Source organism: Aricia agestis, chromosome 10 (assembly GCF_905147365.1).
Source record: "Aricia agestis chromosome 10, ilAriAges1.1, whole genome shotgun sequence".
NCBI classification, from domain to species: Eukaryota; Metazoa; Arthropoda; class Insecta; order Lepidoptera; family Lycaenidae; genus Aricia; species Aricia agestis.
This window is the reverse complement of record NC_056415.1, coordinates 2543390-2555894: the sequence shown is the minus strand read 5'-3', so window position 1 is coordinate 2555894 and position 12505 is coordinate 2543390. Positions and strand designations below refer to the sequence as shown.

General features: G+C 35.0%; 1 protein-coding gene across 4 annotated transcripts in view; it reads left to right on the top strand.

Moving 5' to 3' along the window:
- Window positions 1-12505, top strand: part of LOC121730852 (DNA N6-methyl adenine demethylase) — a 130330-nt gene that overhangs the window by 99680 nt on the left and 18145 nt on the right. For 2 of the 4 annotated variants that reach the window (XM_042120044.1, XM_042120045.1), the window contains exons 5-6: window positions 9567-9710; window positions 11515-11584. In XM_042120044.1, coding sequence (XP_041975978.1) covers window positions 9567-9710; window positions 11515-11584 — 214 coding nt within the window. The remainder of the gene's footprint in view (window positions 1-9566; window positions 9711-11514; window positions 11585-12505) is intronic. The other 2 variants (XM_042120046.1, XM_042120047.1) reach the window with 1 other exon arrangement.

Below are 12505 nucleotides of genomic sequence, written 5' to 3'. Positions count from 1 at the left end.
GCCGGTAGAGTTATGATTTTTTTCCTGAATATCTATGGCCACTATTAGTATGTCCCTATGTTTTCTTTTTTTTCATAATTTAATAATTAAAAAGATAAGAACGTCCAAAAACCCAAAAAAATAGGCCAGATTTTCCTCTGTGTTCAAACATCCAAAAAACAAAACTGGCTAGAATATACAAAAAAAATAAAACATAGGAACACAGCTCAAGCCTTGCTTTAATTCTTAATGAAAAAAATACTTAAATCGGTTAAGTTTTGGAGAAGGAATTAGCGGACAACGAATCGAAGATTTTCTGTTCTTTTATTAGAACTTTTGTCGTGTTGTCTCTATCGCGCTCTGCGGTGGGAGACTTGAGATTGGTGAGACAGCAATACATTTTCAAATACCTATTTTCAATTTCTCTCGCCCCTGGTGTATCCTCTTAATAGCTGAACCATTTTGCATGTAATTTGCTGTAGGAAAGGACATATTAATAACTAGATGTCCCTGTGAACTTCGTGTCACTTATAAGCCTTCCCTGGACTTCCACGATCATTTTAAGACCAAAATTAGCCAAATCGGTCCAGCCGTTATCGAGTTATAGCGTTACTAACACAATTGAAAATCCATTTTTTTTAATATTTAGATAATAATAAATTATAATAATAATAATAAATTTATTTATTCACAAAAAATACAGCTTTACAAAAACATTGGTGGAGATTTCTATTAAGTAAGACTTGTGCCAGAAATCTCCGATCTTCCTTAGCAAAAATAATTAAACAGCTCACATCAGTTCAATACTTGTTACATATAATAATAAATATTATATTTAAAGATAGTTTTTTCAAAGCTGCAAATGTTTGTATATAAAAGTTGAAATTTTGCATGCAACATAATTTTTTAAATATTTTTAACTTTTGAAAAGTAACTAGGTACCTACTAGCTTCTGAATAAAAGTTACTTTATTGTTTTGTCATTATTGTAGACAAAGGTGGACGATATTTTGGCAATTAATTAAATGTTTGCTGCATGTAGTAACCCTAGTTTTCTTAAATTCCTGTTATAGTTCAGACTCCAGTAACCTATAACATTACTATGTATCAAATTACAACCACTTAAGTTGGTAAATTATTTATCAATTGGATAAATGAATGAATCAATTATCAATTTTATAAAGAGTGTATTTAAGAACTAAACGAACCATTTAACCCGTCGTTAAACTTTTAAATCAAACAAAATATTGAACTTGTCCAGTTTTATATTGAAGATTGAAATTCTGTTTCTTCTTTGTTATTTTACTATTGTGTTTCGTTGTTTGTTATTCTTGGCGTGAGTATCTACAGAATGGGAACACTGGACTACTTTATTGACAGTAGAAAAACAAAGATTCTAGATTTAAAAATTTTTGACAAACAGATATTTTTAAACTTTGTACTAAGTATAATATATTAACAACAGGAAAAAGCATAATATCCAGCAATACTTCATTTATTCATAGTTTCAACTTTCAACTTGGGAAAATATTTTCACAAACAGTAATATTTTCAATTGGCATTTCCTCTCCATTACGTTCACGAAAAATGCTTAAATCTATGGTATACACAAAATAGATATTAAATATTATGTAACATTTGAATTTGCGGTGCGTTCGTGCCGTGCGCGTTTTCTGCTATAGCGTTAGGGAAAACGCGTACGTCTGAACGCGCCCTTAAAAGTTATCTGCCTATTTTCCTGAAAACGAAATATAATCCTACTGGTTAGCCCAAACTGGCCCTGTAAGCCGTGGGCACGTTTGCATACATTAGCCGTTTCGCTGGCCCATTACCGGCGAGAGGTACTCAAATTACCATCATTTTCGCCAGTTTTTCACCAAAATTAAAATGTGCATTTAAAACGGTCATTGAGATTTAAATCCATACTAATATTATACGTGGGAGAGCCATGCTTCGGCACGAATGGGCCGGCTCGACCGGATAAATACCACGTTCTCACAGAAAACCGGCGTGAAACAGCGCTTGCGCTGTGTTTCGCCGAGTGAGTGAGTTTACCGGAGGCCCAATCCCCTAACCCCTACCCTATTCCCTTCCCTACCCTCAACTATTCCCTTCCCTTCCCTTCCCTACCCTCCTCTATTACCCTATTCCCTCTTAAAAGCAACCGGCAACGCACTTGCAGCTCTTCTGATGCTGCGAGCGTCCATGGGCGACGGAAGTTGCTTTCCATCAGGTGACCCGTTTGCTCGTTTGCCCCCTTATTTCATTTAAAAAAAAATGCGATTATCTGTCTTGACGCTTAAACGATTTTGCTGAGTATAGAAATACTTTGAGTCCCGGGAAAGGACATAGGATACATTTTATCGCGAAAAATGTTCCGCTTCCCGCGCGATAAACTTTTGGCGCAACGAAGCTAGTAAATTATATTTTTATCTAAAGCGCATTGTTGTCACATGAACGAAATGTAATAATGCCCCAACTGTGCATTAGCATACATTAGCCGTTTCGTTGGTCCTTTACAAATTTCCATTCCGCCAGTTTTTCCGGAAAATTACAATATTTTGAGCCAAGAAGTGACCTTTTTCAATGGATTATTTCATGTGACAACGTTTTTACAAGAGCATTATTATTAAAACCACAGAATAGATAATAGTACAAGTCAAAACATAATATTAGAGCACTATAATATGCACTACCTATAATTTACAGGACTTAAAAATATTTCCGTGGCAAATGCATCTAAATCCGTTCAGTAGTTTAAGCGTGAGGAGGCAACAGACAGACATAATGTTCATTTGTATGTATATAGTATCTAATTAAACTATCGGCTGATATAAAGTAAAGCTCATAGGAACTATCTTAAATACACTTGAGAAACTATTTTCTTATGAAAATACTTCTAACAAGCGATGCCTTACATAATCTTATATCTTTAAACGAGCAATTCTTGTATATACATAATTGGAATCTCGGAATCGGCTTCAACGATTTTCATGAACTTTAGTATATAGGGGGTTTCGGGGGCGATAAATCGATCTAGCTAGGAATCATTTTTAGAAAATGTCATTTTATTCGTGTTTTATCGAATACCGAGCAAAGCTCGGTCAAATAGCTAGTATCTTATTAAATGACGCTTCACAAGGCTGACCTTATTATAGTAATTACCTATGATGATGGATCTTCGAGAATGATTATGTTAATTAAGCTTATGTTAGTTATATTTTTACCCGATTACAGAAATAAATAAAAAATGTTTTGATTCTGGCAATTTATGTTACACTGTGCCTTTTTCTGTTCGTCAAGGGCATGCGTTATAGCGCAGTCAACAGCGAACGTGAGGCATGCCCGCGACGCATGCCCTCTGACCGTATTCAAAACTTCAAAAATGACAATATTGGCGTTACGTTCCTTGACGCATTCAATTATTGAATGCGCCAATATGAAAGTTGATGACGAAAATTGAAGATGAAAGTGCACATTGTGGACATAGCTATTCAGTTTGTTTCACGGTAGTCGGTAGCTTCTAAGCTTACTAATTCGATTTTAATAGAAAAATATATTAATATATAACTAATAATAAACAGCATTTAATATCACAACTCACAAGGGCATCAAGTATTCTAAAAAATGTTTAATAACTTACAGAAGTCACTGATGTTGGAACGCAGAACATAATATTCAAATCGTTTAATTCAGACAAATTAGAGTCCATATTATTATAATTTATAAATAATTGAAAACTACATAATAATTAATATTTAATACAAAAATTACACAATTATTACCTACGCGGTTTGAGCGTGAAGAGGTTATAGACAGATACACTTTCACATTTTTACGTGGCAGAGCCATGCTTTGGCACGAATGGGCCGGCTCGACCGGAGAAATAACACGTTCTCACAGAAAACCGGCGTGAAACAGCGCTTGCGCTGTGTTTCGCCGAGTGAGTGAGTTTACCGGAGGCCCAATACCCTACCCTATTCCCTTCCCTACCCTACCCTATTCCCTTCCCTTCCCATCCCTACCCTCCCCTATTACCCTATTCCCTCTTAAAAGGCCGGCAACGCACCTGCAGCTCTTCTGATGCTGCGAGTGTCCATGCCCCATGGGCGACGGAAGTTGCTTTCCATCAGGTGACCCGTTTGCTCGTTTGCCCCCTTATTTCATTAAAAAAATATATATTAAGTATGAATAGCGATGCACTTAAAAATACACAAGTACAAACTTGTGTATTTTTAAGTGCATCGCTATTCATACTTAATATTTTTTTTTTTTTCAATAAGCAAACAATTGCTTCGTATTTGAGTGTAACTCGGAACTCCGTTTCCTTGGAGTTTATCGCGGTCTATATACCAGCCATCGCTATAGTGATGATTAATTATGAGGAAGTAGTGATAACATTATCTTTTTGGGTCAGGGCGGTTTTTGGTACAGATAGGCTAAAACTGTGGCTAAAACTTATAATATAAGTTTTAGCCACAGTTTTGTATTATATCGATCCGAATTCCATAGCAAAGTGTTTAACACTTTGCTATGGAATTCGGATTATACTGCAAATAACATCTACTTATTATATCGAATATCTTTTAATAAAAATATAATATTATAGTATCGAGTAAGTACCGGTTTAATTAACCTTGTCAAAAATCTTAACTAAGCTTCGTTTGGTGGTTATAACAATCAATTTTAATATCACGTCTTCAATAACAAAAGCCACATTAATTTTGTCGAGTTTATATTTTTTTGGTTTATTATTAATTATTATGTCAAAATTAAATTAACGTCATTAGTCTAAACTTATAAATATTAAAGATTTTCTACATAACTAAATAACAAAATGCAGAAACAACATTAAATATTTGTTAACATTTACCTATTTCCGAAAGCGATAAACGAATACACATGAAATGAACAATGCAAAATAAATCATGGTGATGTACACAAGAAATTCGGATATTAGTTCGTCACACAAATTCTGAGTTTACCTTCTGGTTGTGTGCCAAAAGATCAAAGACGACCTTGGACGATGAGGTAAATCATACTGGCTTCGTGACTTCAATTCTTTGTTATTCTTGGACATGTTTTGTCGATAAATTCGATTAGACGATATCGATAACATTGAGTTACTATTTTGAAAATAGTGATGAAAATCTTCGTCTTTTGTAGGTTAAGAGGATTCCACACCGCCCTTTTTTCCATACAAACGTTGTCCCCTGTTTCCTCCCTGGATAATCTAGTCGAGTTATAATTTTTTCCTGAATATCTACGGCCACTAATACAATGTCCCTATGTTTTCTTTTTTTTCATAATTTAATTATTAAATAAGATATGAACGTTCAAAAACCCAAAAAAATGGCCAGATTTTCCGCTGTGTTCAAACGTCCAGAAAACAGATTTAGCTAGATTATACAAAAAAAGCAAAACATAGGAACACAGCTCAAGCCTTTTTTTAATCTTTAATGAAAAAAGTACTTAAATCGGTTAAGTTTTGGAGAAGGAATCAGGGGACAACGAATCGTTGATTTTCTGGATTTTCTGCAGTTGTCTCTATCGCGTTCTGCGGTATCGGCTTGAGGTAAGGGAGGCAGCTATAGATATTACACGTACTTTTTTTTCATTTCTCTAGCCCCTGTTGTATCCTCTTAATAGGATACTGTAATGTATTCGCGCTAGACGGCAGCACCAGCATAGACTGTAAACAAAAAGTTTTGTTCGACGTTTGACGACGTTTTTGGCTTTCTACGAATATTCTAATAATTATGAGGTGTGCATAAGGTCTGATTTTGATCATATTACTTACTGTACATGCTAGTAGCGCCCTCTTCTCCGACTTTTGCGTAATATTATATGTGTGATGTGTATGATGATTCAACTTTGTATATAGCATACGCTTTTAGTTATCAAAATGAAGTTATAGTTTTCATTCATAAGTGAATCAAATATACGTACAGAATACTCAGAGTCTGTACTATTTCATTGATTGATGATAAATTATCGATTTTATTCGCAGATATGATAATTATGTTCGATGACGTGGATTCGAATTGTATTAAGAATCAATATTCATTCATAAATAGACTGATTACATTACCTACTTGTTTAAATATAATATTTTTTTATCAAATTATTACGTCATTCCTAAAAAGTAATTCAATATCACTTTGGTAAAAAAAGGAAATAGATCCTGAAATTGTAAATAGATCAATCTAATTCTCGTGCAATTGATCTTCATTCGATTGTAAGCTTGGCTAGCGCCTGCGATTTGGAGTATAAGAATTTGTCTCTTAAACGATAATTATTTGTTCAATAGTGGAAATAGTGGATATACGACTATTTGGTATCGGAAACGGAGAATCCATTCATGGTTGTTTCACCTCTGAGATGACCTTTATGCCGAAGATATAGGGTTCACTGTAACAGAAACTCAGAGGTAAATGAACGGAAGGTAGAGCTTGTAGAGCTTAGAGGTAAATGTGTGCGGTTTGCCCCACACCGACGTCATTTTATTTGGTTTAGCTTAGTTCGGTTATAGGCCAGCACTATATTAATGTTTCAGACTATAAGCTATAAAGGTATATATAGGCTACAGTGATCTAATCTTATACATTATATAAAAATGAATGATCTCTAAATGTGTGTGTAATCGCTAATCTCGAGAATACATAACTGATTTTGATATTTTTTTTATTGTGAAATTTGTTAATGTCGGAGAAATAAAAAAAAATAACTAGAAAATTATTAAATACCTTACTTTAATTGACAACGATTTTTAAAGTTAAAATTTCATAAAATATATGACGGGATGACGTCCGTTGGTCCGAAAAAAGATCATAAAGTTGTGCGTGGCTTATACAGTTATTACTTATTACTTATAATGTGAGCCTATATTTTCCAGAAAAAGAAATATATTTTGAGATACATCAATTGAACAGATTACAGAAAGCCTTTCAATCGACATAGTTAAGTCGGCAGGGCTTACAATAATATGGCATCGTAAAACTTCCTCGTCTTATTAGATACGGAACTTATTTCGATATATCAAATTCGGTTATAGTATTTTTATATTTTCTAAATACTTTCAAGTATTGTGTTCTTTATTAATACCAATAAAAGGTAATATTGTAATATTAATATCACTTAATTTTCGTATTTAGCTACAAAGCTTATAGAGTATTTCGATACATCTAAAATTCCTATTGTTATTTCATCTGCTGTCAACGGTTCTTCTATTTTGGCCAATCACAGCGGAACCAAAACTTAGGAAAATCCGGAACCGATCCGGAACCTCGAAACATCATATTTCATGTGACAGAGGCAATTAAAATTAGGCGCAAAGTTCCACAAAGCCAAGTTGCGGACAAGTTGGTTAAGAAAGACCTTTGTCGGTAATGGACGGCCTTTGTTCGAGGCCTAAATTTGCCTTTATTGTTTGTGTGTACGCCTTTATATTCTGCTTGTTATTTAGTTTGCACGCTAGCTTTACTTTGTTCTGTTTGTCTAGCAATAAACTTTAAAAAAAAGAAAAAAAAAATGGAATTGAGGGACCACAATTCGCAAACATTAGATTCCTCAACATTTTTAACTTCTAGTTACGTATAACGTAGTACGAAATCATTTTAATACAAAATCGAAATGCTCACTTACCTGCCGTAAGCGATTGAAGTCAGAAAAAACGTCTTACTATAATAATGCAATATTGTAATGAGATATCTATAGTAAAACGTCTTGTATGTTTGTCCATTAAAGCGGCAAATCTGGCATGTTTTGTGAACAACCCAACCGAAAACTAAATATTATCCAATTATAATCCGTGATATTTTTTGTGTGAGAATGTATAAAGAATATTGTAATGTTAGAAATTATAATAAGGAAGTTAGTAAAGGTTAAATAACAATTTGGTAGATAGGAAGGTACTTTTACAAAGATGGCTGAGCTGAGACGCGCACTAAAATATTTCGTCCGCCTCATATTGATAGGACGGGAGCCCTAGAACAATTTTTTTTATTACTATCAAGCAAATTTTTTGCGAGTAGCTTCATTTTGATATTATGACGAACAACATTTTTATCTGCAAAAAAATCTTGAAAGTGGTAGCTAACATAAATAGAAAGGATTTCATACTTTGATTTGACGGTCCAAAAATATGGATTGTTCTATTTGTAGGAAAACGTTATTCTTAAATTATATAACTATTAACCTACCAATATACAAAAAATCAGCTTGTTAGGGTTCCGTTTTAGGGTTCAGTAGTCAACCAAGTTTTGTTGATTACAGAACCCTATAACGGAACCCTAACGAGCTGATTTTTGTATATTGATTAGTCATATAATTTAAGAGTAACATTATCCTACAAATAAAAAAGTTCATACTTTAGGACCATCAAATCAAAGTATGAAATCCTTTCTATCTCTGTTAGCTACCACTTTCGAGATTTTTCGCAAATAAAAATGTTGTTCGTCTTGTAGTGTCTATTATAATTCTCGGTAATTGCATATTGTAAAATCAGCTATATTCGTGGCGTGGCGAGTTAACTCCTGCGAGAGTCAGTCGTCTGCCCATCGCCTACCTAACTTGTTGTGCGAATAAAGTGATTCAGCTCATCCAGTATTTAATTTGAAGACCCCAGCCTTTGTATACTAAAGTCTTATCAAAATGAAGCTACTCACAAAAAATTAACTTGATAGTAATAAAAAAAATCTAAGGCTCCCGTAGAAGAAAGGTCTCTTATCAAAAGTAATCCTTAATTATCTCTCTTTCTTTATAAATGTAAATCATATTTAAATTATTTACTGTACATGAATAAGTGTGAGTAATGTCACAGAATATATATTAGTAGTACCAAGTAATGTCCAATTAGAAAGTAAAATATGAGCTTTGCAGTTACATTTTATACGTGGGAGAGCCATGCTTCGGCACGAATGGGCCGGCTCGACCGGATAAATACCACGTTCTCACAGAAAACCGGCGTGAAACAGCGCTTGCGCTGTGTTTCGCCGAGTGAGTGAGTTTACCGGAGGCCCAATCCCCTAACCCCTACCCTATTCCCTTCCCTACCCTCAACTATTCCCTTCCCTTTCCTTCCCTACCCTCCCCTATTACCCTATTCCCTCTTAAAAGGCCGGCAACGCACTTGCAGCTCTTCTGATGCTGCGAGTGTCCATGGGCGACGGAAGTTGCTTTCCATCAGGTGACCCGTTTGCTCGTTTGCCCCCTTATTTCATTAAAAAAAAAAAAAAAAAAACGTCTGTAGCGGGCTGAATCGAGGGAAGACATTTGATTCTCTTGCTGGACGCTCATTCCTACCGCGTATCTGTGGATGCAACTAGTGCCACAATCTCTATCTATTAAAATCAACGATACTTCGTAACAACCGCCATTGTTAAAGGTAAATAAAGTAAGAGTTGCGACGTAGGAAAAAAAAAGATTAGGTGGCCTGTTCCGACCACTGTACACTGTACACTACATGTGATATAAAATAAATAGTATCCATAGCACAGTTACATAACGACTTATCATTTCCCACTTTTCACCCAATGGTAGGAATTCGATATTCTCTACCCTTCCTAACGTAGTGGTATAATATTCCAGAGCTACCGCGGTCGCAAGCCGCTCGGAGGAGCCGTGTCCGGGTTGAGCCCGGGCGTCCCCGCCGCCGCGTCCCCCGCGCCCGCGCCTAGCCCGAGCCCTGCAGCCGCGCCCACCATGAAGCAGGACCACCCTAGTCAGCCTATGGTAGGTTTTAAACAGTAGTTCCCGAAGTAAGTTCAGTAGGTCTGTAAAAAAATGGGGGCGTTGTGTAGAGGCTTGGGGGGGTGATTTATTTCATCTGTATGCATTATTGAAAAAAGGGGGGCGCTAAAACATAATTTGTTCCCAAACTGGGTAGACAAAATAGGTTTGGAAACATGTTTTAAAGCCGATAGTAGATGTTACTAAGGAACACTCTAAGAACATTAGAAGAGCCGGTTATTACATACTACTACTAGCTACTTAGTCAGCCGATGTTATGTGTTGTCATCAGGGAACACTGGTACCTACAGCAGGCTTAAAATATGATACTAGGCAGATGAGAATCACCCGGCCTTACCTACGTCAGTTTTTACACAACCTACAACTGTTTCTGCGCCTCCATGTCAATTGACGATGCCGGAAGATCCTTGTAGCATACCTACAAGGATATAAAAAGAATAATTATGGGAGCTTGTTAACAAAAGCTCTGTCGACGGAGATTACGCGGAGATAAACGCGGAGATATTTTTGCATTGAACATTTGTTACATTTCATACTAAAAAACTTAACTTAGCAAAACTCTACAACGTTTTGGTTCTACGAAATTTTACGCCGTTTTCATTAAAAGAAACAACGCGGTCCGGTAAAATATGACGAGAAAACAGAGAATTGTCTAGTATTTTAGCAAAGTAGGAATCGTCTTTCCACAATTAAAGCCGGACACAAACAATTCGGTCGGAGTTCACTAAAAACATTTTGCGAAATTCCACGGGCAAATAAAGTACCGCCCGCCCAACTTCCTTAATTTGTTTATCTTGCTCCATGATGTTTTTGTTGCGAACCGTACAATGTCAAAAGACGCCTCTCATAATAATTGAGTTTGTCCTTTAATTGTATTTGTTTCTTGGCGAAATTAATTTAAAGCATTTTAAATCGTTTTATGCAAATCGACAAAGTTCCAAAGGATTATGCTTGCAAATGACCATAACTTTTAATTAATATTTTTTTTAATTTGGTGATTATTACGAAACTTGAAGGATTTTAATATAAATTGCGTTAATTTACTAAACATCACCTTTGTTATAAATTGTAATTAGGTCTACTAATACGAAAATAATGTTGCTTATCGTTTCTTAAAACCACTTCATCGTATCACAAGATGTAAGCAACCATTAAACTTTTTAATTGAACATACACGACTCATGTAAACTCATTAATAACTTACGCTTTAACAGTTAAAATTTGATTGCGGCGCGCTACGAAACACTCCCGACGACCGTTAACAAAGAATACAACTCCCAAGTTTCACAACTTGTTAATTTGTTCCCCGTAACGCGTTTAATATTCCATAAGTTTTTTTATTAAACAGCTAAATCGTATTGCGAAGTTTCATTTTAAAGAATATTAAAAATATAATGTGTAGAAAACTTTTTTAATACAAGTCTTTGCGTCAAAGTTTGTTATTTAATTAACAGATTTTTAAGGATTTTGATATAATTCAAAACGTCTACACGTCATTATAATATCATACTCGATCCTATCATTAGCCGTAGTTTTTTTTTTTTTTTTATATTTACCAAAATATTAAAACTTACAAAATTCTTACCTTCGTCTCAAAAAAGACAAAAATTTTGCAAACGACCTCGTCGCACGTATTAACATCAGTTTAAACGTGTACAATAGTCGAGGCCGTCCCTTGGCCGCGATACCATACGAGTACAAACACCACGCTAGCTATAACTTTTAATGGCTTCATTAAATATTTATAAAAAAAAGTGTACTTATTGTATTTGTTGCTTCATTGCAGGCACCGATGCCGTTCTACGCCGGAGATCCCAACCGGTTCACCACTACCTGGCAAACAGATCCATCCCAAGGTATGTTTAATAATACAATTTAATCTTTAATTATATGTATAATCCATACTAATATTATAAATGCGAAAGTATCTCTGTCTGTCTGTCTGTCTGTCTGTCTGTCTGTCTGTCTTGCTTTCACGCCAAAACTACTGAACCGATTGCAATGAAATTTTGTACACAGTTATTCTAGAGTCTGAGAAAGGACATAGGCTACATTTTGATGTGGGAAAATATCTTATTTCCATGAAAATATCGATGAAAATGAATTCGCATTGCGCGTGGCCAGCGCTCATCCCGGGGGTCCTGGGTTCAAGTCCCGCAGGCGGAACAAAAAGTTTTCAATTTTCTTGGGTCTTGGATGTGTATTAAAATAAAATTTCAAAAATCTTAAACATATTTTATGTATAATATTATAAAAAATCCAGAAATATATCGATGCAATATTTTCTAATACGAACATTTTAGTTCTAATACGATTCAACAGATGGCGCTTTATTTTTTACTTTATTGTAACATAGAACTAATCATACTTATTAGTATGTTTTTGTTTATAGTTTTTAATCCATACTAATATTATAAATGCGAAAGTATCTCTGTCTGTCTGTCTGTCTGTCTGTCTGTCTTGCTTTCACGCCAAAACTACTGAACCGATTGCAATGAAATTTTGTACACAGTTATTCTAGAGTCTGAGAAAGGACATAGGCTACATTTTGATGTGGGAAAATATCTTATTTCCATGAAAATATCGATGAAAATGAATTCGCATTGCGCGTGGCCAGCGCTCATCCCGGGGGTCCTGGGTTCAAGTCCCGCAGGCGGAACAAAAAGTTTTCAATTTTCCTGGGTCTTGGATGTGTATTAAAATAAAGTTTCAAAAATCTTAAACATATTTTATGTATAATATTATAAAAAATCCAGAAATATATCGATGCAATTTCT